The 26,138-nt window shown below is 62.9% G+C and overlaps 3 protein-coding genes across 3 annotated transcripts; 1 reads left to right on the forward strand and 2 right to left on the reverse strand.

Annotated features, from left to right (window-relative positions):
• Window positions 1–1,202: 1,202 nt before the first annotated feature.
• Window positions 1,203–12,375, forward strand: NPR2 (natriuretic peptide receptor 2; the record flags this gene model as incomplete). Its single annotated transcript, XM_080362670.1, has 22 exons — window positions 1,203–1,944; window positions 6,923–7,122; window positions 7,212–7,325; window positions 7,605–7,740; window positions 7,832–7,926; window positions 8,015–8,147; window positions 8,262–8,346; window positions 8,454–8,574; window positions 9,168–9,242; window positions 9,401–9,478; window positions 9,607–9,711; window positions 9,985–10,056; window positions 10,134–10,293; window positions 10,367–10,522; window positions 10,603–10,771; window positions 10,884–11,030; window positions 11,191–11,314; window positions 11,443–11,511; window positions 11,598–11,772; window positions 11,860–11,958; window positions 12,054–12,145; window positions 12,313–12,375. The coding sequence occupies 22 exons, from the start codon at window positions 1,203–1,205 to the stop codon at window positions 12,373–12,375; spliced, it is 3,210 nt and encodes a 1,069-aa protein (XP_080218796.1).
• A 7,714-nt stretch (window positions 12,376–20,089) lies between these two features.
• HINT2 (histidine triad nucleotide binding protein 2) lies at window positions 20,090–21,279 on the reverse strand (the record flags this gene model as incomplete). The annotated part of the gene is made up of 5 exons (XM_080362797.1): window positions 20,090–20,181; window positions 20,303–20,375; window positions 20,455–20,559; window positions 20,645–20,797; window positions 21,220–21,279. The coding sequence occupies 5 exons, from the start codon at window positions 21,277–21,279 to the stop codon at window positions 20,090–20,092; spliced, it is 483 nt and encodes a 160-aa protein (XP_080218923.1).
• A 235-nt stretch (window positions 21,280–21,514) lies between these two features.
• Window positions 21,515–26,028, reverse strand: TAF1C (TATA-box binding protein associated factor, RNA polymerase I subunit C; the record flags this gene model as incomplete). Its single annotated transcript, XM_080362903.1, has 14 exons — window positions 21,515–22,704; window positions 22,992–23,129; window positions 23,265–23,439; window positions 23,599–23,727; window positions 23,822–23,957; window positions 24,079–24,150; window positions 24,265–24,388; window positions 24,501–24,611; window positions 24,686–24,933; window positions 25,021–25,091; window positions 25,182–25,277; window positions 25,370–25,476; window positions 25,719–25,812; window positions 25,897–26,028. The coding sequence occupies 14 exons, from the start codon at window positions 26,026–26,028 to the stop codon at window positions 21,515–21,517; spliced, it is 2,823 nt and encodes a 940-aa protein (XP_080219029.1).
• Window positions 26,029–26,138: the final 110 nt, after the last annotated feature.

The raw sequence follows: 26,138 nt of genomic DNA on the forward strand, positions 1-26,138 counted from the left end.
TACCCCACCACCCCACAGGCCTGTGCCCCACAGCACAGGGGCTGGAGCCTTAAAACCCACAGTGGTGAGACGCCTGCTACCTCCAGCCCCTCCACATCCCCTCCCCTCAGGACTGCCACCTCCCTCCCCTCCAGCCCACCCCAGCCAGGCCATGTGACAAGGCAGCGATGGGCAGCAGGGACACCAGATCCCTGTGGCACAGCTCCTCACTGGCACTCTCCACTGCTGGGCAGACAGCCTGGGTGTCAGGGACATCTGGATCCCCAGGACATCTCACCTCCTAGAGGCTGACTCTCCAATCACCCCCCTGAACCCCAAATCCCCAGGGACTTCCCCAACCTCATCCTCCACCCCCAGTGGAGAGACCAAGACCCAGGGCACTGGATATCCCCAAGAAGACACCCAGATACCAGGCAGTCCCTCCGCAGTGTTCAAGTGCCCCTGTAAATCACAGTCCAAGACCTTCCCAAAACCCACACAGAGGATGTCTCCTCTATCAGCTGGCTGCACCCCACAGCCATGTGCCTCACCTGCTGGGGACACACTTTCCCTGGGCACCTCTTTGCCAAGGCCCCATCACACCCATCCCCTGTATTCCATTGTCTAGGGCCTTCCCCAGCCTCTGATGGGGACACTTAGGACAGGGCCGCCCGCGCAAATCCCCAGCCAGTGAGTCCTCCTAGAACCTCGATGTCTCCTCCCAACTACTCCCCACTGCATCCCCTAGAACAGAGGTAAAATCCACATGCCCTGGCACTGGGAACACCCAAAATCCGAGTGCCTCCTCCGCAACCTGTGTCCCTCAGAACCCAGGCACCCATTCCCCACTCCCAGACAACTGTGGGCTGCAGGACTTGGAGAGTCCCATCCCTTGATCCCCAACCGGGGATCCCAGAGCTGCTCCCGCAGCCCTCCGCCGGGACGCCTAAAAGACGAGCAACCCCCTCACACTCCCACCGGGGCCATCCAGAACGAGTGCACTGCTCCTTATCCCGCTAGCCCCCTCTCTGGGGATACCGCCCCCCCCGCGCCCGTCGGTGCCGCCCATCCCCGTGCGGTCCGGCCGAGAGGCAGCGGCGGCAGAGGGCGCTGGCCGGCCCGGGGCGGTGCCGCCCGGGGGAGGGCGCAGGCGGCCGGGGCGGGGGCGCGGCGGGGCGCAGGAGCCGCGGGCGGCGGCCGGGGCGGAGGAGCCAGCGCGGCCCATGGCTCCGCGGCTGCCGCTGCTGGGGCTGCTGCTGCTGCCGGCGGCGCTGCTGGTGCCGGCGGCGGCAGCGGCGGGAGGGGGGCGGCGGGCGGTGACCCCCGACGGGGCGGTCGCCAACTTGACGGTGGCAGTGGTACTGCCGGAGCGCAACGTGAGCTACGCGTGGGCTTGGCCACGCGTGGGGCCGGCGCTGAGCCTGGCGCTGGAAGCGCTGGAGCGGGGCGAACCGCCACTTTTGCCGCGGCCCTTCTCGGTGCGCGTCGAGTTCATGAGCTCGGAGCTGGAGGGCGCTTGCTCCGAGTACGTGGCACCGCTCAACGCCGTGGACCTGAAGCTCTACCACGACCCCGACGTCCTTTTCGGGCCGGGCTGCGTTTACCCAGCCGCTTCCGTGGGGCGCTTCGCCTCGCACTGGCGGCTGCCGCTCATCACCGGCGGGGCAGTGGCAGCCGGTTTCAGCCGCAAACGGGAGCATTACAGCACGACGGTGCGTACCGGGCCCTCGGCCCCTAAACTGGGTGCCTTCGTCTCCCACCTCCATGCCCACTTCAACTGGAGCAGCCGCGCCGTACTTCTCTATGTGGACCGCAAGACCGACGACCGACCCTATTACTTCACCGTCGAGGGTGTCTACCAGGAGCTGCAGGACGGCAGCAACCTCACCGTGCGCCACCACATCTATTCCCCCGACGAGGGCGGCCCCGACACGGCCGTGCACTTCATCAAAGCCAACGGGCGCGGTGCGTGGGGCTGCGCGGCGTGGGGGGAGGGGGAGGGCGTGGGGGAACCCTGCACAGGGCAGGGCTGAGCTCCAGGGGAAGGGGGGGGCGGTGGAGGGGCTCCCCGCGGGGGAACCGCGCAGGGCTCAGGGAGAGGAGGAGAGAAAATCCTCCGTGGGGTTCAGCGAGGGGCTGAGGATGAGGTGGCATCCGTGCGGGGCACAGTGAAGGGACAGGGGTGCGCTGGGGCCTCTGTGAGGACAAGCAGGGAGACAGAGGATCAATGGGACATGCACAGGGTACAGCAAGGGGCTGGGGGTGCAGTGGTACATGCTTGGGGTGCAATAGGGGGACAGGGGTGCTGTGAAGCGCATATAGCATACAGCAAAGGGTTGAAGGTGCAGAGAGACCAATATGGGGCACAGCAAGGGGCCAAGGATGCAGTGGGGCACATGTCGAGTACAGCAATGAGCTAGGGGTGCAGTGGTCTCTGTGTGGGATGCAGTGAGGGGACAGGGACACAGTGAGACATGTGTAGGATAAAGTGAGGGTCAGGGAGCACAGTGTGACCCATGTGGGGCACAGCAAGGAGTCAGGGGGGCCATGGGACCTATCTGGGGCACAGCAAGGGGCTAGGGGGCCACGGAGATTCATGTGGGGCACAGCAAGGGGACAAGAACACTGTGGTATCCGTGTCGGGCAGAGCAACAGGCCAAGGAGACAGTGGCACCTTTGTGCGGCACTGTGAAGGTCTGAGGACAGGGGGAGGTACAGTGTGGGGTACAGTGATGGGCCAAGGACACAGTGGGACCCATGTGGGGCACAGCAAGGGACCTAGGGCACAGTGGGACCCATGTGAGGTGCAGCAGAGGGTGGGCAGAGTGAGACCTGTGTGGGGCATGGCAAGGGGCCAGCAGCATAGTCGGACCTGTGTGGGGCACAGGGAGGGGCTGGGGGCTCAGTAGGACCTGAGGACCTGTGTGGGGCACAGAGAGCAGTGGGAGAGCAGAGAGGCCTGCACGGGGAGGTGTGTGCACAGGGGACAAGGCAGGACCAAGGACCCCTGGACCACCTCCAGTGCCAATGCGAGGGTCCAAGGCAGGGCTGGGGGACCATGGGATCTCCTTCCCTCCCCTCAAGTCCAGTCACCTTGTGCTGGGGGAGAGCTGGAGCAGAACCTCACCTTGGTGGGATTCATGGTGTGAGGGGCACTGGGGCCACCCTGCTTTCTGCGTTAGCAGGATCAGGACATCCCCAGGGACAGGTGGGACTCAGCCACCTCCTTGGAGGCTGCGGGGACAGTGTGGACGTGGCTGTCTGAAGGGCAGTGCCGGCCGTGGTTATGTGCCCAGAGCAGCCTGATGTCAACATGCTGAGACAGCTGTGCCATGCTTGGGCAGAGCCCCCCAGCCTGACACCTGGGTGCCCGGACTGTGCGTGTCCCCACTGCACCCTGAGTATGGAGCTGGGGACGTCTCCACCCTGCTGATGGACGGATAAATCAATTTGATGCCTTGTAAGCAGCCCAGGAGAGCAGCTATATCGGGAGCGGGAGGAAATGGAGGGGCTTACAGAGGCAGCTGGAGAGCAAGGGCAGCCTGATGCTCTTCCATTATTGATGAGCGGGGTGTATTGATCCCGGAGCCAGCAGCTCCGTGATGCTTCTTAATGGATGCTGAGATGCTGTGTCATTAAGAAGGACATTGAGCCGGGACAAGTGGAGCCAGATGGGCCAGTGGGAGGCATGGCTGAGGCTGCGTAGGACCAGGCTGGGGGCATGTGGCTGGGGTGCTTTGGGGTGCTGGACTGGGTTGTCCCAGGACTGGGTCCATGGGGCTGGGTCTGTAGGGCTGGTCATCCCATGAACGGGAACTGAGCAGCTTGTGCCTGCCCTTGTTTGCTTGGCTGAGGGGCTAGGATGGACGTTCCCTGTGTGCGCTGTCGCCAGGCGTGGGCTGTGGAGCTTTGTTTGGGACGGGGGCAAAGGACCATGCAGGGAAGAAGGCTAAAATCAGTGATTGCCATCAATGTTTCCGGCTTGGTGCCATAAATCACCCCGGTGGGAATTGATCTCTCCTGGTGCAAGGCAGGGAGTCGTGGCTGCTACAGGAGGAGGCCAGGAATGGGCAGAGACCTGGGAGCCCTCTGAGCCAGAAATGTGGGGGTGTCTGGGCTCCTCTGGCCACAGCCTAGAGATGGGGCCAGGGTGTGGGGCTGAGTGACAACCCGTACAGAGGTGGGTGCTCAGGGCTGCGATGCTGGTATTCCATATTTTCCTAAGCTGGGGGGAGTGTGGGGCAGAGAGTGAGGACTCTGCAAGGATGCCGCAGGGATGTCCACCCCTGCGTGGCATGGCATGCAGAGGGAAGCAGAAGCTTTGGGCACAGCTAAATCCATGTCCATGCCCTGCGATGACACCCATGTTATCCCTCTTGGCATCACATTCCTTCTCCCAGGTGGTGGTCAGGAGTCTGGTGAAACTTCCCTGGGAAAAGCTGCTGCTCTGCCCCACTTTGTGCCCCCAAAGCTGCCGATTCCAGACATTTTCTGCTCTAAAGAGTGGGCACAGGGTCATGTGTGTGCATCACCCTGTACAATGTATGTCCACCTTGCACTTACCATTGCCCCTCTTGCTGGTGTCTGGGCGACGTGCAGGGGCCCATGTCTCTCCTGCCACTTGCAAAAGCACTGATATAATTAGAGCTGTGGTTGAGGGAATTACCAGAGCATCTGCCTGTGAAGCCCAGGTCCCCTGCCTGGGGAGATGGCCAGGTGCTCCCGCCAGAAGGGGTGTGCATTTGGTCCTCATCCTCACGATCCCCCTGGGCATGGGATGGCTGCTTGGCTGGGGGACTCCACACTGCAGTGGTGAGGCTGGCCGAAACTGGGATTTGTGATGATGTGCTGCCCAAAACCATGATTTTCCCTCACTTTAAGATTTTCTTCCATCATGCAGGAGTCAAGCAGTATTCTGCCACCCCGCCTGTGTGCTTGAGCTCTGCCCATCCTCTGGGGCTATAAACTTTGCCTCCTGCTTCAGAGGCAACCCCTAAATAAATGCCTGGGGCTGCATGCACCCCAGCCTTGCAGAACCATATTCCCCTTGTCCTCAGTCATGCTGAGGCTGCCTTTGGCTATTTGCCGGTCCCGGGGGGGTGCATAAGGGGATGCATGAGCAGGCGGGGATGCTGCTGGCCAGGCAGGAGGCTGCCAGCTGGAGGCAGCTGCCAGCGTCACGGAGAGTGTTGACCCTTCCCTTCTGCATGGCTCCTGCATCCTGTCCCCAGGGAGCCATCCAGGCGCCATCGATCCCCTTGCTCGGTGGCCTTTGACCAGGCAGGCTTTTGCTGCCGCCACCATGGGGGCCGCCTGCCTGGGGTGTCCCACCATCTGCCACCAGCTGTTGTGGTTCCCCAGCTTGCGCGGTGTCGTGGTCTGCCTTTTCCTGGCGCCTGCGCTGGAATAGGGATGGTCAGTCCCATGCTGTGTCCCCACGGGGGGACCCTCGGTGTCTGCATGCCAGGGAGATGCTGGGTTACCCATCCGAGCAGAGCGATTTGGGGAGTGGGAGAGAGCACCTTTCTGGATGCGGGACCAGCAAAGTGGGGAAGCCGAGAGTGTTTTTTGAGGCATTGCAGCACTCAGAGGGAAACCATTTCAGACTCTGAAATGAGCTTTTGCTCTTGCATAGCCCAAGCTGCTGCGCGTTCCTTCTCCTCCTTGCCCAGGAGCAGCTCTTCATATTGCTGTCAGTTCCCCATGCCCAGGGTGGCTATACTGGGTTTTTTCTCCCACCCATGGGCTCTCTCACTGCCCCTGCAAGTGATCTCTTGCCACCCCTCCTGTCTGCACCGCCAGGAGCCCACCATCAGCAGGGACCTCATGCTAGGACGCAGGGACCCCATCCTGCAGCGCAGGGACCCCATCCCAGGGCACGGGGCTTCCATGCTGGCCCCAGCCCTCCCTGTGCTCTGGATCGTGCTGGGGCGCTGGGCCCCATGCAGCAGGGCTGTGTGCCGGGGCCAGGGGCCAGCGCCCGAGCGTGACATTCCTCCAGCGCCCGCCGCCGCCGCCTCCTCCATTGCGTTGCTCAATCCTGGGTTTCCAGCCAGGCTGGCTGGAGCAGGGGCCCTGGTTTTCCGGGGGGAGGGAGGAGGCAGTGGCAGGATCCTCAGCAAGGGCTAGGAGGGCCCCTGCTCGGGGGGGTTTCAGACACTCTTGGGTGCCTGTCCCCACAGCCTGTGGTGCCCTGTGCCAGCTCCGCACTGTCCCCATGTGGCACCTGGGTGGGCATCCCATGGGGGCTTGCTGAGCCTCCAGCAGCAGGTGGGGGCTCAAGGGGCGGTCAGCCGGGGCCCGGGCACCCCCTTGCCGTATGGGTCACACCAGTGAGATGCTCTGTTTCCAATTAGCGCCGTCAGCCGCCGAAGGTGCTGGAATCCGGGAACCTGCACATTCCTGCCGCGCGGCCAGCCAGCCACGAACCCAAACATGGGTTTGTCCCGTGTTCCAGCCTGGGCTCCCCAGGGTCCTCCAGCACACGGCCCTGACACCTCTCCCAGTCCCTCAGTCCTCTGGCTGGGTCTGGTGAGGAGCAGACAAGGAGCTGATGCTGGGGGTGGCATCCCTGGGGAGTGGCTTTCGCTGGAGCAGTGTGTGAGGGGTCTGCACATGGGGTGTCTGCCTCATATTTTGGAGCAAGGGTTCCCCTTTTCTCCTTTCCCCCTTCAGCCCAAGGTGGCTGATGAGGCAAGAGTGGGTCAGTGAGGGTGGTGGGGCTGAGTTATCTCTGTGGCCATGGGGCACGTGGCATGAGAAGGCAATGAGCCAAGTGCTGCCCTATCTGAATGCGCCATCCTCTCCTTGCCACTGAGTGTGCCCCTGGGATTGCTCTGCCTCATCATCCCAATGAAAAGGATCCCACCCCACGGCTGAGGGGGGGTCCCCTGTGTGGGGTGGGGTGGCATTGCTCCACTAATGCCATGCATCTCACCGACAGTGGTATATCTCTGTGGGCCGCCGGAGATGTTGCGGCAGATCATGCAGCTGGCTCAGAGGGAGAACCTCACCAATGGTGACTACGTCTTCTTCTACCTGGATGTCTTTGGGGAGAGCCTGCGGGGTGAATCTGCCCATGACCCCTTCAAGCCCTGGCAGCAAAGCCCAGGCCAGGACTCGGGGCTGCGTGAGGCTTTCCAGGTGAGCTGTGCCCCCTGCCTGTGGATGGGGACAGGGACTTCCCCAGCCTGGTCCCAGTGTGTGAACCAGGGTGCTGTGCTTGCTTGCAGATGGTGCTGGTGATCACCTACTATGAGCCCCAAAATCCTGAGTACCAGCACTTCCAAACCCAGCTCATTCTGCGAGCTAAGCAGAAATTTGGGGTGCAGCTCAACTACTCCCTGGTGAGTGAATCTCCCTGCATGATGGGGCACTGGGGACCCTCCACATTGGGCTGTGGCACCTCACCAGTATGCAGAGGGTGGGACATGGCCACAGGCAACACCAGAGGTGCTGTTGCTGGTGGGAACAGCCATGGGCACTGTCAACCCGACAGGGTCAGCGCATGTCCCCACCGTGGGGGTTCTGGGGCTGGGGTACCTGTGTGGCCCTAGTGTGGGGGTTCTGGGGCTGGGGTACCCCTGTGCACATGACCTCAGGTGAGCTGAAGTTTGCCGCTGCAGATGAACCTGGTGGCGGGATGTTTCTATGATGGGATGCTGCTGTACGCCATGGTGCTGAACGAGACCCTGCGGGAGGGCGGCTCCAAGAAAAATGCCACCCACATCATCGAGAAGATGCGGGATCGCAAGTTCCAGGGTAATGGTGGGAGAGGGGCAGCTGAGCTGGGGGTGCCACGGGGGCAGTGAGACCTGGTCCCCATCCCACCCGGGTCTCACTTCTCCTGCAGGCGTGACAGGGCTGGTGAGCATGGACAGCAACAATGACCGGGACACTGACTTCAACCTGTGGGCCATGGGTGACCTCAAGAGTGGGCAGTATGAGGTGGGAGCCGGCACTGGGATGCTGCCGACAACTGGGGCTGTGGGACGGGTTGCTGGGGTTGGGGGGGCCTTAGCTCTCTCTGCTGTAGGTGGTGGGACACTACTCAGGTGTGGAGAAGCAGATCCACTGGCTCGGACGACCCATTCCCTGGGTGAAGGGGGCTCCCCCCTTGGACAACCCACCCTGCGTCTTCGACGTGGATGACCCCTCCTGTGATAAAAGTGGGTAAATGAGATCACTCCATCCCTTGGTCCATAGCACCGTTCCTTGTGGAGCCATGGGAACCTGACACCCGTGGCCAGCCAGGCCATGCTGACACCCTCTCCTGCCTGCAGCTCCCCTCTCCATGTTGGCCATCGTGGCTTTGGGCACTGGCCTCACCTTCGTCATGTTTGGCATCTCCAGCTTCCTCATCTTCAGGTGTGTCAGGGCTGAGGGAGCCTCTGCTTGGGCACTGGGTGCCCCTCAGCCTGGCAGGGCGTGGGAGGGAGTAGAGTACAGGGGCCTGACCCTCATGTTCCCCCCAGGAAGCTGATGCTGGAGAAGGAGCTTGCCAGCATGCTCTGGAGGATCCGCTGGGATGAGCTGCAATTTGGAAGCCCTGAGCGGTACCACAAGGCAGCGGGTAGCCGGCTCACCCTGTCCCTGGTGAGAGCTGCCAGTCCTGGGTCACCAGCCACCTCCTGCTCCTGTGCTGCCCTCCCTGCATGACACTCCTCCCTAGTTGATCCTCTATATGGTCATCTGTCTCCTACAGAGCTGCAGCCTCATTGCATCCATCCCCTACAGAGCTGCAGCCCCATTGCGTCTACCCCCTGCAGAGCCATAGCCCCATTGCATCTATCCCTTACAGAGCCCTCCCTTCCTACACAGCTGTCCATCCCCTACAGAGCCACACTTCATCCATCCCCTACATGACCCCCCATCCACTGCAGAGTCACGCTTGATCCATCCCATGCATAGGTCTGTATCCCCACAGAGCACCATGACCCCTACGTGTCTCCATTCCCTATACAGCCACACCTCATCCATCCCCTATACTCCCCAACATCCCCCGTAGTACACCATATTTCATCCTATAGACTTCACCCTTCCTACAGAGCATGCAGAGCTTGTCCTGACCCTTCAAAGCTGGTCCTGCACCATCTTCTGCACACCCCTAGGTGTCCCTGCCCTTCTCCATTGGTGCCTGTCACCTCCTGTCCTGGGGTCCACATCCTTAACCCCCTCTTTCTCTGTAGCGTGGCTCCAGCTATGGCTCCCTGATGACCACCCATGGCAAGTACCAGATCTTCGCCAATACCGGCCACTTCAAGGTCAGTTTAGCAGGTGGCAAACTGAGCTCTCCCCTCAAAACCCCAGTTGGGATGCTCCTCCTTGGCTGCACTCCCACCCTATGGGATGCTGGCACCTTCCTCCCCTCCCCAAATCCACCCAGTGGGCACTGACCTCTTCCCTCTCCCTGATGCCCCAGGGCAACGTGGTGGCCATCAAGCACATCAACAAGAAGCGCATTGAGCTGACACGGCAGGTGCTCTTCGAGCTGAAACACGTAGGTTTGAGGGCTGAGGTGGGGTGCGCACCCTGCTTGGGGATGCAGGGTTGGTCTTGGCCGTGGCAGGAAGGCTGGTGGGAGCATGTCCGACCTCAAGCATGTCTCAGCTCTGCTTCCACGTCCAGATGCGGGACATCCAGTTCAACCACCTGACCCGCTTCATCGGGGCATGCATTGACCCCCCAAACATCTGCATCATCACTGAGTACTGCCCACGGGGCAGCCTGCAGGTAGGAGGTGGGAGGGCACCGGGGGCGGGTGATACTTATACACTACAGGTGGTTTGGCTAGGCTGGGCATTGAGGACAGGGCTGTAGATGCTTGTGGCTACCAAGGTCCCACAAGACCTGCAGCAGAGCTGCCCAGAGGGGCATCAGAGGCTGGTGGAGAGGAGGGGGTGGATGTTGCATAGACCCCCCACGCAACTGGGTGCTTGGTGAGGCTGGTACCAGTGCCACCATCCCGTGGGTGCTTGGTGGGGTCCATTCAATGTGCTGCCACAGGACGTCCTGGAGAATGAGAGCATCAACCTGGACTGGATGTTTCGCTACTCCCTCATCAATGATATCGTCAAGGTACCCAAGCAAGGGGCATCAGGGGCTGCGTGGGAGTGTGTAAGGGATGCCAGCTTCACCATGTCTGTCTGTCCCAGGGAATGGCCTTCCTGCACAACAGCATCATTGGCCACCATGGCAGCCTTAAGTCATCCAACTGCGTGGTGGACAGCCGCTTCGTGCTGAAGATCACCGACTATGGGCTGGCCAGCTTCCGCACACCCTGCGACGGCGAGGACACACATGCCCTCTACGCCAGTGAGTGCCTGCTCAGGGGGACCAGCGGGATGGGGTGGCCCTGTCTCACCACACCATGGCTGTGTCCCACCAGAGAAGCTATGGACAGCCCCAGAGCTGCTGCAGAAGGGACGCCTGCCCACCCCGGGCATGCAGAAAGCCGATGTCTACAGCTTCGGCATCATCGTGCAGGAGGTTGCCCTCCGCAATGGTCCCTTCTACATTGAGGGCATGGACCTGAGCCCCAAAGGTGAGGGTGGTGGGCAAGTGTGGGGTGGTCCTGTCCCCACTGAGGAGGTCCAGTGCTCACCATCGGCCACTCTCTGGCAGAGATTGTGCAGAAGGTGCGTAACAGTCAGAAGCCCTTCTTCCGCCCCTCCATCGACACTGGGGTGCACAGTGAAGAGCTGGCCGTGCTGATGGAGCGCTGCTGGGCACAGGAGCCAGCTGAGCGCCCCGACTTCAGCCAGATCAAGATCTTCATCCGTAGATTCAACAAGTGGGTGGCTGATGAGCGGGAAAAGTGGCCCTGGGTGGGAGCAGGGACAGCCATGGGGGCAGTGGTTGGGAGGCACCTCTTCCCGCGGTGCCAGCTGCCTGCACCTCGGCAGGGAGGGCAGCACCAGCATCCTGGACAACCTGCTGTCACGCATGGAGCAGTATGCCAACAACCTGGAGAAGCTGGTGGAGGAGCGGACGCAGGCCTACCTGGAGGAGAAGCGCAAGGCGGAGAACCTCCTCTACCAGATTCTGCCCCAGTGAGAGCGGGAGAGTGGGTTGGCATAGGGTCAGCATGGACTTGCTGCTATGCAAGCATGGGGTCCCTTGCTGGCCATCCCCACTGGTGTAAAGCAAGGGGTAAGTGGGACCAGGGGAACTGGAATGGGAGCCCACTGCTCTCCCCCTTGTCCTCACCAGCTCCGTGGCGGAGCAGCTGAAGCGTGGGGAGACAGTGCGGGCTGAGGCTTTCGACAGTGTCACCATCTACTTCAGCGACATTGTGGGCTTCACTGCCCTCTCGGCAGAGAGCACCCCCATGCAGGTGAGAGCAGACCTTGGGGGCAGCCCCCGCCTGGGGTTGATGGGGAGGTTCATACCCTGGCAGTGCCATCACTAGGGCTGGGAGGACATGCATGCTCCCAAACCCACATGCACCCTTGCTTCATCCAGGTTGTGACGCTGCTGAACGATCTCTACACTTGTTTTGATGCCATCATTGATAACTTTGATGTTTACAAGGTGAGCAGGGGTGAGCAAGCACAGGCCCCCAAAATGAGGTGGGCAGCAGGGACCCCAGAATGCACGCACTCCCCCTGACCCCCCAGGTGGAGACCATCGGGGATGCCTACATGGTGGTGTCAGGGCTGCCGGTGCGCAACGGGAAGCTGCATGCCCGTGAGATTGTCCGCATGGCTCTCGCCCTGCTCGAGGCTGTCAAAACCTTCAAGATCCGGCACCGGCCTAATGACCAGCTCCACCTGCGCATCGGCATACACACGGGTGAGCCGCCCTGCCAGCCAGCACCAAGGATTGGGGGTTGCTCGCCCACCCACCCTGCAGCAGCCCCGGGCATCTCTCTGCTTGCAGGTCCTGTGTGCGCCGGAGTTGTGGGTCTGAAGATGCCACGATACTGCCTGTTTGGGGACACGGTGAACACCGCATCCCGCATGGAGTCCAATGGCCAGGGTGAGCCATGGGGCTGGTAGCTGGGCTCTGGTGCCACGGGTCATGCCCTGCTCCTGGACCCAGCCATGTCCCTTTTGCCCCTTTGTGCCACCCAGCCTTGAAGATCCATGTCTCGTCCACCACCAAGGAAGTCCTGGATGAGTTTGGCTGCTTTGAGCTGGAGCTGCGTGGGGATGTGGAGATGAAGGTGAGGGCATGGGGACCCTGGTGGGGTGCTAGCCCTTCCCGATTGCTGGGGTGTGTGATGGGTTGCTGGGTTGGGGCTGAGACACCTCATCCTCCTTATTGCTGGGGATGGCACCCAAGGAACAGCACTGATGTGAGGAGGGTCTCACTGCCTCCTCTGCCCCTCAGGGTAAGGGGAAGATGCGGACATACTGGCTGCTGGGTGAGAGGAAAGACCCCAAAGTCATCTGAGCATGGTGGCAGTGTTGGAGCCTGCAGCCCTGATGGGGTCACCAATGCTTCCCCATGCCTGGACCCCTGGGATGCACAGGAACCTCCCCCCCATCACTGCAGCCCCCTACCACAACCACAGCCCACCTGCTTCAGCAGGGCTCAGGCACGGGGGGCCAGCAGCCATGGCAACACCTGCCGCCCTCCATTGGCACCAGCAAAGCCCAGCTCCCCACACAGCCTCTGCTGGAGGAGGGGAGCCGGCCCCGAGCCAGCCCAGGGAGGACCCCATAACCCCCTACCCTCTGGGATCCAGCCCCCACCCCATCCTTTCCCCCGCGGCTCAGCTGGCTCTGAGCTGCTCCTGGGGCCTGGCTGCCCCACAGGGCATTTTGCCGTCTCTTTTCAATACCTGGTCCCTGGCAGAATTTGTTCCCCCATTGCCCCCTCTCCTGGGGGTTGGGGAACTGGGGACTTCTGCCAGGACTGACCCCTTGGCCAGGGCAGGCTTCAATGCTGCGGCTCCCCCCAGCCCCGGTCTCCCCCTTTCCTGTATATATCCCCACCAGGTCATGTAAATACTTCCCCTCTCCCAGGTGTAAATATAGGAGTCGCTGCAAACTATTTTGTTGAAATACAAACTCCCCCAAACTCGTCCATCCTTCAGCCTCTGCTTCACTCTGCCCTGGAGTCCCAAGTGGCCTGGGGGAACGGGAGGGAACCCCAACACAGAGCTCAGCCTGGGCTGTGGTGGTCTTCCAGAGCATCGTACCCTGGGGTGCAGCTGAAATGAGGGGTGGGGGTGCAGGGTGGCTGCAGCAGCTGGCGAGGGCTCAGGGCGGTGCTGGGAAGGCAGAGCTGCCGCGACGGGGTTTGCTTTGGCATGAGGGCTGCAGTGCGTTCCTCTGAGCTCATGTTCTGGCCCTGCCACCACCGCCGCCTCTTACTGGAACCCACCTGTGCTCAGGGACCGGGGCTGCGTGTCATCTGCTGTGGGTGCCGGGACACATCCCAGGAGCTCTCCCTTCTGTGCTCAAGGAGGAAGGCTTGCAGCATTAGTGTATTTTGGGGCAGGAGTGACTTGCAGAGGGGCTGGGGGGTGTCCCCACACCTGCACTGCATGGCCTCATGGAGATCAGTGTGCCAGGGACACGCTGCTCCCCCCAAGACACCCAGCCTGAGGACAACTCCAGTGTGGCAACGATTCTGGGGCCACCTGGACCCCGCCTAGGTCTTTATTTCTTGTTGGGCCTGAGCTGGACCTTCAGTGGGGCATAGCGTGGGAACTGGTGGAGGTCCTCAGTGAGGTGGCTGGAGAAGACTGAGGTCCTGCGAAAGCGCTGACTCTTGCAGCTGATGCCATCGATACCCTGGAGGGCAGGGAAGTGGAGAGGTCTCTCAGCAGCCACGTCCCCCAGCTGCTGACAGGGCAGGGTGCCAGGGAGGACTCACAGGATATTTGTCCACCCAGAAGCTGTAGGGCTCATCCACATAGTAGTTGTGGGGCTGCAGGTAGAAATGATGTGACAGTGGACAGGGGGGACAGCATGCCCAGGGAGGACACAGCAGTCTCGTGCCACAAGCTGGGGTGGGGTGGGGGGGCTGTTCCCTGCCCGTACCTGGCTAGTGGGCTCCCTTCTGGCCTGGTAGTCCCTAGCCTGCTGGTCCTGGAGCGTGGTGGAGTCTGACTCCATGGGCACCTGTTGGGGAAAGATCTTCTCCAGGAACTCCTTCCTGCTGGCAGAACAGATGCTGTACCCCTCAGCTCTGGGGTCCCCCATGCCCTGGGCAGGCATCCACAGCAGGGTCCACATTTCAGGGTATGGCTCCAGGGGTGGGTAGCACATCAGGGCACGGGCTTGCCTGAATTTCTGGTAAAGTGTGGACTCCAGCATGGCCTCTCGCAGCCCTAGGGGGAAAGGTGCCATCAGCCCTGAAGCTGAGACCCACTCACTGCGGTTTTGGGGGCATGTGGCTCAAGGGTGGGGAGCTCAGCCTCACCTCGTCCCAGCATCAGGACCCTGTGTGGCAGGCGGTAGGTGTCCTTTGTAGTGGTGCTGTAGGTGGGCTGGGAGACAGGCTGGTGGACCAGCAGCCTGCGGTGGCCATGCCGGTAGGTGAAGCCCTCGCTGGCTGGCTCGCCTTCTGGGATGGCATCCAGGTGGTTGGTGGCTCTCTGGGGACAGACAGTGGGGGCTGCAGGAAGGGGACAGGAGCCCACCCTGTGGGGCCCCATACCTGCTCCTGGCATTTAGGCTTTTAACAGTCCCCTGGGGCTCTCGGCTGGCTTGGGAGGTTGGGGTTAGTACCCCCTTCTGCTGAGTATCCCCAAGCTGGGGGTGCTGCTCCATAACTAAGTCCATGACACACAGGCAGGTGGCCAGCACAAGCCTTGGGATCAGCCCCAGATGCACGAACTGAAAAATGGGGGGATGGTCCTTCCAACTGGCACTGCAGGAAACCTGGTGTGGGGCCAGGGCTGATCTCTTGCCTGCCAGGGGTCAGACAGGCTCCTACAGCCCCCGCAACCCCCTCAGTGCCCAAAATTCCCCTTGCAGCTGGGCAAGCACTCTTGTGGCACTCAAACTAACTGTGGGGCGTCCAGGCTGTGGCACAGTTTGGCCCATGTCCCCCCAGCATAGTTTGCCCAAGCAGGTGTCCCTGCATCCCCATGATGGGCCGTGACAACCAGCAGCAAGCTGCCGATTCTCTGCCTTTTGTGCTATTGAATTTCATCCCTTTTCCATCCCGCTGAGCTCAAGGTCGTCCAGGAAGCTCCAGCTTGGCCAAGGGCAGCTATTTAAAGAGATGGGGGCTGCCTAAGAGCAGAGGCCTTCACAAGATCAGCAGGTGGGATGCGGTGGGGTGGGTTTTGAGGGACATTTCCCCTTATGGTCCCCCAGCCGGTGGTCACCTCCTCCTGCCAGTTGCGGATCAAGCAGCTCCCTCGAGGCACTGGCCGTCTGGGCTGCTCCATCAGCGTTTGTAGGGAGACAGGCTGCACCGGCACCATGACCGAGGGCACCTCCTTGGGGCAGGTCCCCAGCTTTGCAGGGGAGGGTGGCAGCTTGACCTCACTGGGATCTGTCGCAGCCTCAGGAGGTGGCACCGTGTTGGGCTTGGCAGGCAGGGTCTCGGTGGGCAGCTCAGTCATTGGCAATGACATCTGCCGGGGCACCTCGTCTGTGGCTGTTGGCATCTCTCTGGAGAATAGGGGCTCCTCCATGTACACCCCAGGCAGGAGGACAGTTCTGGCACCCCTGTCCACGCATGGTGGCCTCACTCCAGCATGCATGGGAGGCACGTGGCCCGTCAGAGCCACCCTGTGGGGCGGGACATAGTCTCTGAGGCAAGGCAGTGGGGCACATTCTTCAGCCCCCACTTAACCACACTGTCCTCAGCCCCCACCAGAATCAGCAGGGCCTGAGGCTGGGGACCCTGAGTCCCCACAGTGTCACCCCACCCCAGGGTGGGGGACAAAGTATTCTACTCCCTTCGTGGGGCAGAAGCAGGGCCTGCTGCTGGGTCTGCGCTGCACGGGAGTCTCTCCCTCCCTAATTCTGCTCTGCTCCCTTGCCCCACCCCCCCAGCAACACCCCCTCCAGTGTCCCCTGCCCAGGTTATGCCTCCCAATGCCCTCCCTGCACTGTGTCCCTTCCCGGGGCTCTGCACCCTCCACAAACCCTTGCCTGGGCTCAAGTCCCCACATCATCCTCCACAGGCACGACCCACTCCAGGCCGTGCCCCCCAACCTCCCCATCTCCTAATGACCCCCCGACTCCTTAATGCTCTTTAGGCCGTGTCCCCAACCCGCCCAGGCCCCTGCCCCGCAGTGTTCCCCTCAGGGATCACCCCAAGCTCCTGCATCCCTTAATGTCACCCCGGTGCCGCCGGCCCTGCCCTGCCCTGCCCCGCCCTGCCCCACCCCCGGGGGGTCTCGGGCCCCCGCCGCCGCGCTCCCCTCTCCATAGCGCCTGCGCAGGGTGAGGCTGCTGCGTCTCCATGGAGACAGTAAACACCGGCAGTGGCCGCAAGCTCATTGGTGGCGCTAGGTGTGTGCGCACCTCCCATTGGCGGAGAGCCTGAAGGAGGGTGGGGGGTTAGGGTACATTTGGGGGCGGGGCCATGCGGCAGGATTGGAGTGTCGAGGGGAAGAGGGCGTGACCGGGACAAATGGGCGTGGAGAGGGGCGTGGCGGTGGCAAATGGGCGTGTCCAGGCCCGGGTTGGCTCCGAGCGTCCCGGGTCCGTGTCTCCCGGCTGCCGTGGCGTCTCGGAGCTGCCACCGGCGGGGGAGGGAGGAGCCTTGGGCCTGGCCGGAGCTCAAGAGCATGATCTGGGGGGCAGGGATGGCCTGGATGGTGTTGGGGAGGGGACAGGTGGGCACCGTGCCCGGGCAGGGACAGCTCAGCCCCACTGGCGCAGCAGGAGGGACATGGCCTGTGCTAGGCACCTGGGGACATTCTGCTCCCCATGACTTGACCTAAATGATGCCCCCTGCTATTTTGGCCTGGGGCTGGGTCGCACCCATCTGCCCCAGGAACTGGCCAGGGGTGACAGGGCGGGATGGCCGAGGCGCCTGGCTGGACACAGGCAGGCATGGAGGAGCTCCCCTCGCCAACAGCCCTCACCGGGCCCCCGGCTCCCGTCCCTGCGGAAGCCTGGCAGAAGAAGGGCCCTTTGATAGCAGGCAGCGGGCTTGGGCGCTAGGGCTGTTATTCCAGCCCTCTGCGGTGTGCACGGCACACTCGGCGTTGGGGCCTCTTGTTTTTCCTGGCTGGTGATGTGCTTGGCCCCTTTGGCCTCAGCCAGCCGGGGCCCCCAGCGGGGACCACTCCTCCCTCCGGGTGCTCGGCCCCATGCCAGGCAGGGGCTTGTCCGAACCCATCTGCTGCGCAGCTGCGGGGAAGAGGAAGAGACGTGCCCCAGAGCTCAGGCTCAGCCAAAGGCTCCCCCTCCCGTGCTGGGGTTGCAGCAGTTCTGCTGCCACTGGAGCTGGGTGCTCAGGTGCTGGGAGGATGTTGGGGTGAATGCTGCTTTACTGTGCCCCTCAGGCTCAGCCCCAGGCCCAGGGCTGGACCCTGGGGTGCAGCCATACCCCAGCTCTTGCTGGGGAGATGGCAGCCTGGGCACTCTGCCACAGCTTACACCCCAGCTTCTTCCCATGAGCATCCCCTGCCTCCCCACCAGACATGTGTGGGCTTGTCCCCAGGCCAGCCAAAAGCCTGTCTGGGCAGCACAGGGGACACCAACGGCACAGCGGTACAGTGTGGGACAGGGACCCTGGTGATGCCAGCTCAGGGGTGTGAACACACTGTATGACAAACCACTCTGGGGCTGCACATAGGGCATTGCCGTGGGGCTGCACCCTGACCATATTGCCGTGGGGCAGCAGCCCTGGAGCTGCTGGAGCACATCTGGCTGCTTCTTGCCGGCTGACACATCCCCCGCCGCCCCCCTGCCCTGCTCTTTTGGGAACTTGCGTCATTTGTGATAGTATTCGGCTGAGGAATGAAAACAGCCCTTGGCCCCCACCCACCCTCTCCCCCGGGGCTTGGCCCTGTGGGGCTGTGACCGCTGTGCTGCCCTGAAGCTGCTTGGGGACTGACAAAATAAACACAGCACCGGAGGAAACACACTCACAGGCGTCTGTCCCCTGACCTCGCGTGCCAGGGCTCGCCCTCTGCTGGGCACGGCATCCCTGGAGGGCTGCTCGGGGAGAGCCCTGGGGGATGCTGCACTGGGGATACCTGGCCCCTCTTTGAGATCCCAGGGTCCGCAGTCCTGACGCAGGGCTGTCCCATGTCCAAGTGTGGCCCCAGCCCATGCTGAGACATGAGTGGGTTTGAGAAGCAGGAAGCAGCAGCTTCCAACAGATTTAAGGTTCATTTGCACCCCAAAAACCTTCCCTATGCTCTACTGTGTGTAGAGGGGGGCGAAGCAACCAGGCTTTGCCACAGCCCCACGCTGCTCCCGGGGGAGCCCCGCCGCCAGCGCCACCGAGCCGGAGGCTGAACAGAGCCGCCATTCTCCACGGCGGGCTGCGGTCCCCTGTGCGGCTGGCGAGGGCCCAGGCGGCCCCACCAGCAGTGCCAGGTGGGCCGTGTGCCACGCCAGCACCGGCCCCCGCTGCTAAATATAGCCCCGGCGGCCGGCTGTGGCCCGGCACACGGTGGGAGCGGGAGGCACGGGGCAGGGAGCGCAGGCGCTGCGCGCTGCTGGCGAGTGAGCAGCTGCTGAGCACGGCTGGGGCCTGGTGCTCGTGGCTGCGTGCGTGTGAGCCCTAGTGCGTGTGCACCCCACTCAGAGTGGACATGGCAACGTACAGGCAGTCCATGTGTATAAACGTGTGTGATCGCTGCTGTGTGCATAGCGCTGCCTGGGGTTTTCACACACAGTGGGGTCTGCAGTGTGCAACACAATCCCTTTTCCATAGGGGGCCTAGGGTGTGCAGAACAATGCAGGCACAGAGGTCAGGCATGTGCAACAATTTTCCACAGTGGTACATGCACAGGGGGGCTGGGATGTACAGGCCAATGTGTTTTTCATAGTAGTGCATTCATGGGGGTCTGCTGTGTGCAATGCAATGTTTTCACAGTGGTGCAGACAACAAGCATCCGGGGCGCACACTGCAATGTGTTTGGCACAGTGCAGTGCACCCAGCGTGGCATGTGGTGTGCAGCACAATGTGTTTTGCACAGTGGTGCACGCCCATGGAGTCTGGGGTGCGCGGCACAATGCAGGCACAGTGGTCTGGTGTGGGCAACACTTTCGCACAGTGGTGCATGCACAAGGGGTCTGGGACATGCAGTGCAATGCACTTTGCATTACAGTGCATTCGTGGAGTCTGCTGTGTGCAATGTAACATTTACACAGTGGTGTAAGCGCAAGGTGTCGGCGGTGGGCAGGGCGATGTGTTTTGCACAGCAGTGCACCCATGGGGAGCTGGGGCACACAGTGCAATGTGTAAAGGACCTGGGGTGTGCAGTGCAGTGAGTTTTGCACACACAGGGGGGTCAGAATGTGCAATGTAGCAAGTTTGGCACAGCAGTGCATGCACAGGCGGTGTGGCAAGTGCCGTCCGTGTACAGCAGTGCAGGGGCATGCATGTGTGTGCAGGGGGCAGCATGCCCATCATGTAGCCACTGCCCTTAGCTTTATGAACCACATGGGAGCTCCCAGAGATGACACTCTGGGGAGCAGTAAACACGCAATTAGTAGGTTTAGTTCAATTTAGTGCAACTAGCTTGCTTTTGCAACACCAAGAAGCATCAGCATGCCGCATGGAGCTCTGGCAGCAGTATGGGGGGTGCTTGCAGGGTACGCAGGGACTTGATGGGGACACATGGGGGTACTGGGGCTGGGTGCTGCTCTCACTCCCAGAATGTACCCCAACTTGGGGACACCCTTTCAGCACCCAGCCTGTTCGCCCCCTCCCCAGCACCAGCATGGGCCTTTTGCCTGTGGGGTGTGGACACCCCCCAAAAACCTCTTGCTCCACCTGGGGGGCTCCACAGGATCTCCAGCCCAGGTAAGGCGGTGATGTGGGGAGCACAGCCACCTCCACAAGAAGCAGGGCACCAAGTCCCACCTGCCTCCCTGCCTCGAGTCCTGCTGGTGTGTCCCTGCTGTGTGACACTCAAAGCCACTGCTGTCCCAGGCTGGCCACAACAAAGATCCACGGAAGCCAACGCCAAGGAGATGTTTATTGGGGGGCGGCGGTTGTGGGGTGGTGCTCAGCCAGGGGGCCAGCCCAGCTGCCGCCCTCCCAGCACATGGAGATGCAGATGGTAGACAGATTGGGCGCCGTGCTTCCCGTCGTTGATCACTGCCAGGAGAAGGATGGAGGGTCAGGCCACCCCCACACTGGGCCAGCCCTCGCAGCCCTGCTCTCCCAGGGCCACCAGCGAGGGTCCTGCCCCACGGCATGGCAGGGGACACCAACTCACCGAGGCGGTAGCCATCAGCCAGACCCTCTGCCTGGGCTGTGCGTGCTGCCACCACCAGCAAGTGCCCCAGGAGCTGGAGAGGGGGGGCACAAGAGTCAGCAGCCTCTGTATGTGTGTCCCCGCTTGTGTCCCAGGGACCACCCTGGACTCACCTCAGTGTCCTGGGGACCCACACGGCTGATCCGGGGGATGGGGCGCTTGGGGATCACCAAGAAGTGGACGGGGGCTTGAGGGGCCACGTCGCGGAAAACCAGGCACTGCCGGGGGGAGGGGGATAAGGTGAGCCACGTGCCCATGGGTGCTCCCCCCCGATTGTCCCCTGCGCCCTGCTGTCCTCACTACCTTGTCATCTTCATAGAGGATGGTGGCAGGCACACTGCGGGCGATGATCTTGCTGAAGATGGTGGGCTGCCCGCCCGCCTCCTCGCCGGCTGCCGCTGCCCGCTGCGCTTTGCCCACCTCCCCGTCCTGCCCGCCGGGCGCTGCCACCCACCGCTGTGACAGAGACATACGAGGCCTTACGACCTGGGCCACCCGGGAACTGGCACGCTGAGGTGGCAGAGGCATGCGAGGGGGACAGGCGTGCTAGGATGTGTGATGAGATGGATACAGGGGTGCCACGCAGGGGCAACGCACATGGCGGTGATGGGGGAGATGCCCGTGGGGGTGACGAGGATGCACCACGGGAATGCACACGGGGGTCAGAGAGGTCCACGTGGGGACGAGGCTGGATGCCCACGGGTGCTCCGAGGCCCCGTGCCGTGGGGGTGCGCACGCAGGCGCTCACGCCCGCCGCGGACTTTGCCCGCGGGCGGGAGCGGGAGCAGCGGCGACCGCAGCGCAGAGGGAACACACGGCAGATCCTGCCATTCCCCCCCGACCCGTCCCTCCCGCCCCACGCGTGGCCCCGCGCCCACCTGCCCCGCGCGCCGCGCCAACCAGCCACGCGCCAGCCCCCGCGCCAGCACCGCCGCCATGGCCGCCGCGCCACGCCCCGCCCCGCCGCCCCATTGGCTCCCACCCTTGTCACTCCCACCCCTTCCCCAGCACCTTAAAGGGCCCGCCCACGCGTGACTCGCAGGCGACACCGCCGGGCCCTCTGCGGAGCGGAGCCCCGCGAGTGGGTGCCGTGACCACGCATGGCAGCGCAGCCCTGCTCCCCCTGCAATGACCCTGGGACAGAAGCAGGTCTTTGCCGGGTTTATTGGGCGCTCAGAAGCCCATGCGTGGGCGCTTGCGGCGCGGCTGGGAGGCGGAGGAGAGCTGGCTCTGGGAGGAAGGCATGCAGTGCTGGCTCTGGGAGGAGGGGATGCAGAGTTGGCTGGCCTGGCTCCCGGGGGACTCTGGGGGCTCAGTGGGGCTCTCGGCCCACACCGCCAGGTAGTCCCGCAGCGTCTTCCGCCGCTCCTTGGGGATGCCGCGGCTGCGCAGGCTCTGCGAGGAGAGCAGGGCTTCGTCGGGAGCTGGAGATGCCGGGGGGCTGCCGCGCAGCGGGGAGCCCTCCTGGGGCAGCACAGGGGGAGGGCCGGGGGAGAGTGGCAGGGGGGCTGCGTCACTCAGCTCCGAGAGCTCAGACTGGTAGGTGACAGAGGAGGTGAAGCTGGCCGAAAGGCTGCGCCGGCTGCGGGCTTGCTTCTGCTGCCGCCGCCGCTCCCGCAGCGCCCGCCGCCTCTGCGCCATGCTGAAGCTCGTCCTCTCCTCCCACCACTGGACCCAGTCTCCTGACCAGGCTGCCGTCAGACGGGTGCTCAGCGTGTCCGCCCCCTCTGCCAGCTCCGGGTGCTGTGTCAGGCTAGGGGTGAGGGTGTCTGGCATGTTCCAGCGCTGGATGCGTCCCTTTTCCCGCATGGCCTGACACAGCTGCTGGCGCACCTGCCCTTGCAGTGTGGTGGGGCCCACTGGGCTTTGCAGCTCTTTGCGGATGAAGAGGCGCTTCTGGCTGAGGATGGGGAGCCAGTAGTGCCGGAGAGGCTCCCCAGAGACCTTGAAAAGAGCCTTCAGCCAGCGGCGGTAACGCAGCACTGCCCCCGGGCTGGGCACTGACAGAGAGGGCTGTGGGCCGGCACAGGGCTCCTGGTGCAGTTCAGCTTCCTCTGGAGCTGCTGGTGTGCCTGCAGCCTCCTCCTCCTCATTGCTAATCACCTCCAAGTCAGACAAGTAGAAGGTTTGCTCTTCCTCTTTCTCTTCTTCTTCCTCACTGCCCGAGCCCAGTGAGCTGCTGGCTGGATCCTCAAAGAGAGGGGAAGAGCCGGGAGCTGTTGCGGTCTCATCCACAGAGGTGGGCACAGGGGGCTGTGCCATCTTGTGGGTCAGTCTCTGGCAGAAGACATCCCCAGCCTCGGAGAGCTGGAAAACCAGCAACGACTCCTGCAGCCTGTCCTCCTGTAGTGTGGCAGCCAGTCCTGTGGGGATAGGGGGGCATTACCACCAGGGTCCCAGCCCTGAGGCCCCTCCTGGGCCTTGGCCCGCAGTGGGGGCTGCCTCCACCTCACCATGGGCACACTCACTGCTGGCTCCCTCCCCTCATATAATTTTCCAGGTCATTAACCTCTTACATGCACACAGGGTTGTTCAGGCCTTTGCTTTTTCAACCACCACCACCCCAGGGCATGGCAAAGGCTACACTCCTCCCTCCAAGCCCACATCCCTCCTAGCCAGACCTGCACCCCAGAGTGATGCGGGTACCCACCAGCAGCCGGGGCACCAAGTCGCTGCTGGAGCAGGTGGTGGCGGTGTGGGAGCTGCGTTGGCAGGTGCTGCAGGCAGCCAGCGATGCTGTGCAATTTCTGTGGAGGCCCCACCAGCTGGCAGGCTGACTGGCTGCCCCCTGGAAAAGGACACATCAAAAATTGTCTGGTGAGCACCAAAGCTGTAGTGGCAGCCTGTGCCAGCACTGAGGAGGCTGGAAAGGGGGCACAGAGGAGACCCAGTCCTGCAGTTCTCTCAAAGCCCCATCTCTCACCTTGGTATTGCAGCAGCAGCAGTTCCTGGGTGCTGGATGCACCAAGTAGAACTTTATGGCTCCTCCCAGACTCCCCTGGTGTCAGGTGGGCAAAGAGAGGGGGGGCTTTCATCATGTGCACCCACTTCAGCATGGGTACCAGCGGCAACCGCTCATCCATCACATACACGGAGAACTAGGATGGGGAACACAGTTCAGCAGGGCTCCCCTCGATATACTGTGGCAGCCCCCCTCAGCTGGATGATCCCCCTGCCCCATGGCCACTTGGAGAGGAGGCCGTGCCGGGGTGTCCCCCCAGCCCTCAGCTGTGCCTCTGGCGTGTGGTCAGACTCACCTGAGTGGTGACGAGGTGATGAGAGGGGTGAGCCCTGCCCAGGTACATGGGCAGCACGACACGCTCGCCCTGCTGGCAGTCGGCTTCCTCGCCCACCTTGAACAAGTCAAAGTGGCATCTCTCAGGGGCCTGCAGCAGCAAATTGGGGTGGTGTCAGCACCCTGGGTTGGGGTACCCTCTCCACCACCCACCGCTGTCCCCGTGCCCACCCTCCCAGGCTCACCCGGGCATCCAGGCACTGCAGGCCGGTGCGGTCAGCGCAGCTCAGCACCCGTGGGTGTGCAGTGAAGTCGCTCCAGCGCCAGGGTGAATGATCCCGAAAAAACATCGTCTGGGGGTCATGACGGAGCCGCTGGAGCCTGTGGGGAGAATACCACATCAGCGTAGGGCAGAGTTGTCCCTCTCGCTTGGGTACTCCTCCAACACCAAGAGCTAGGGATGTGCATGAGCACCCTCCCATCCCTGAGTGCCCCATCTCACCCTGTCTCGATGCTCCAGAGGTAGACGGCTCCACTCTGGGTGCAGACAGACAGCTCTCCAGGGAGGTGAGGGCTGTGGCACAGGGAACATAGCATCACCGTGGGGATTGGAGTGCCTGTCACAGCACAGAGGGCTGCAGGCACAGCAGAGCCCGCTCCCTGCAAAATGCATTACCCCAGCACCTACCTGACGGTGAGGCAGGAGGCAGGCACGCTGGTGCGGATGACCTGCAGCGGGGTGGGGGCTGCCCCTATCCTGCCTGGCACCCTCCAAACGCCACAGTGATAGTCTGAGCGGACGCCAACAAAATCTGGAAGGGGACAGGAGGTGGCATGTGAAATAGCAGCATCACAGGGGTCCCCTGCTCCCCCTCCACCCCACACCTCGTCCCACCTGAGGCACAGATCTCAGGGCTGGCTCACCTTCCCCATCCACTCGGGCAGCAGCTACTTGCTGGATGCACCCATTGAGCTCAAACTGCGCCGGGGAGCCCCAGGCACGGGGCAGCTCCTCCAGCACCACGTCCTGGAAATCTGGGGTGCTAGCTAAGGACACTGCAACATGATCCCCCTTTCACTCCCCAGGGACACCTCACAGGGCAGGATACAGAGGTGGTTCATGGCCTGTCCTCCGGGGTACACCAGCCGGCCTGTGCATGCTCCTGCATCTTCAGGGGGCAGCCATGCTAGCGCCCCCCCAGTACGGCTGTCATTGAAGAGCAGGTCGGCACACTGCAGTAGCAGCTCCTCATGCACATAGTCCCCCAGAACTCCCAGTGGCACCTCAAAGAGCCAGTCGCGACAGATGTGAGAGAACCAGCGCAGGCGGGGAACGAGGTGCTCATGGGTGCAGCCACTGTGGTGAGACAGCCAGTGTCCGGAGGGGAGAGAGAACAGGAACCCTCTCAGCTTTCTCCAGGGCAGGGGGCATGAGGACACTCACCGTCTGGCCTCCAGACGTTCAATATCCTTCATCAAGGCTGTCATCCGGATGGTGGTGTCCCGGGCTTTTCTCTGAGGGGTGGACAGGGGACAGAGGTTGGAGCTGGAAGCTGCAAGAAGAGGGGTGGGGGATACCATTGTTACCCCCAGACAGACACTGACCGTCAGCCTGGAGTCACCCAAGAAGAAGTTCTTGTGCAGCAGCTGCCCCAGAGAGCCAAATACATCTTCTGGGTGATCCACAAAGAAATGGCTCAGCTGTGTGTGAAGTACAGGGAGGGGTTAGGACATGCAGGGATCCCACGTCATCCCTACAGGTCCTCTGTGGGACATGGTACCCCAAGCCCTACCTGTCTGGTGAAGCCCAGGGCAGCTCTGAACTTGCCTGCCCGGAGCTTCTTGTGCAGAATGCCATGGCAGGGGATGTCCTGCAGTGTGAGCATGGGGATCCAGCAGCCTGTGGGGAGAAGGCAGGGACCAGCTGTCACCGCACAAATACCAGAACACTGGCGGCCCCACACGGCAACGGCTGGTCCATCCCTGCTCCCTCCTCTGTGAGCATTCCCGAGGAGAGTGGCTAAAGCTCCCTGTGCCAGCACGGCAGAGCCGCCAGGGCTCCTGCGCCGCAGGGCAGGTGTGGAGGTGAAACGGGACGGCCTCCGGGACAGTGCGCCCCCCTCCCGCCCCCGCAGCTCTCACCGGCGTTGGGAGGCAGCACGGGCACGGCGGCAGCCTCGGCGGGTTCCCAGCTCTCGCCCGTCCGCCCGCGGCGGGGCACGAACGCCGTCCCACACTGCACGGAGAGGAGGCGGGAGGTGAGAGCGGCCCCTGTCCGCCCCACGCCGCGGTCCCCCGGCCCGACCACCCGGGCCCTCACCTGGCGGCGCCCGGGACCAGCCTCCAGCACCTGCCCGCGCTCGCCCCAACCGGAGGCCGGAGCGGGGCCCCACACCTCCCGGAGCGGGCCGGCGCCGAAGTAGGAGGGGAAGAGAGTGTCCGGGAACTCCATGACGCCGGTACCGGGCTGGGACGCAGGGGCCGGGGGTCCCGGGGGTCCCGGGGGGTCTCGGTTCCGAGTGCGCTCGCCGCTCGGTGCCCACGCGGGAACGGCCCCGCCAC

Source organism: Nesoenas mayeri, assembly GCF_963082525.1.
Source record: "Nesoenas mayeri genome assembly, chromosome: Z".
NCBI classification, from domain to species: domain Eukaryota; kingdom Metazoa; phylum Chordata; class Aves; order Columbiformes; family Columbidae; genus Nesoenas; species Nesoenas mayeri.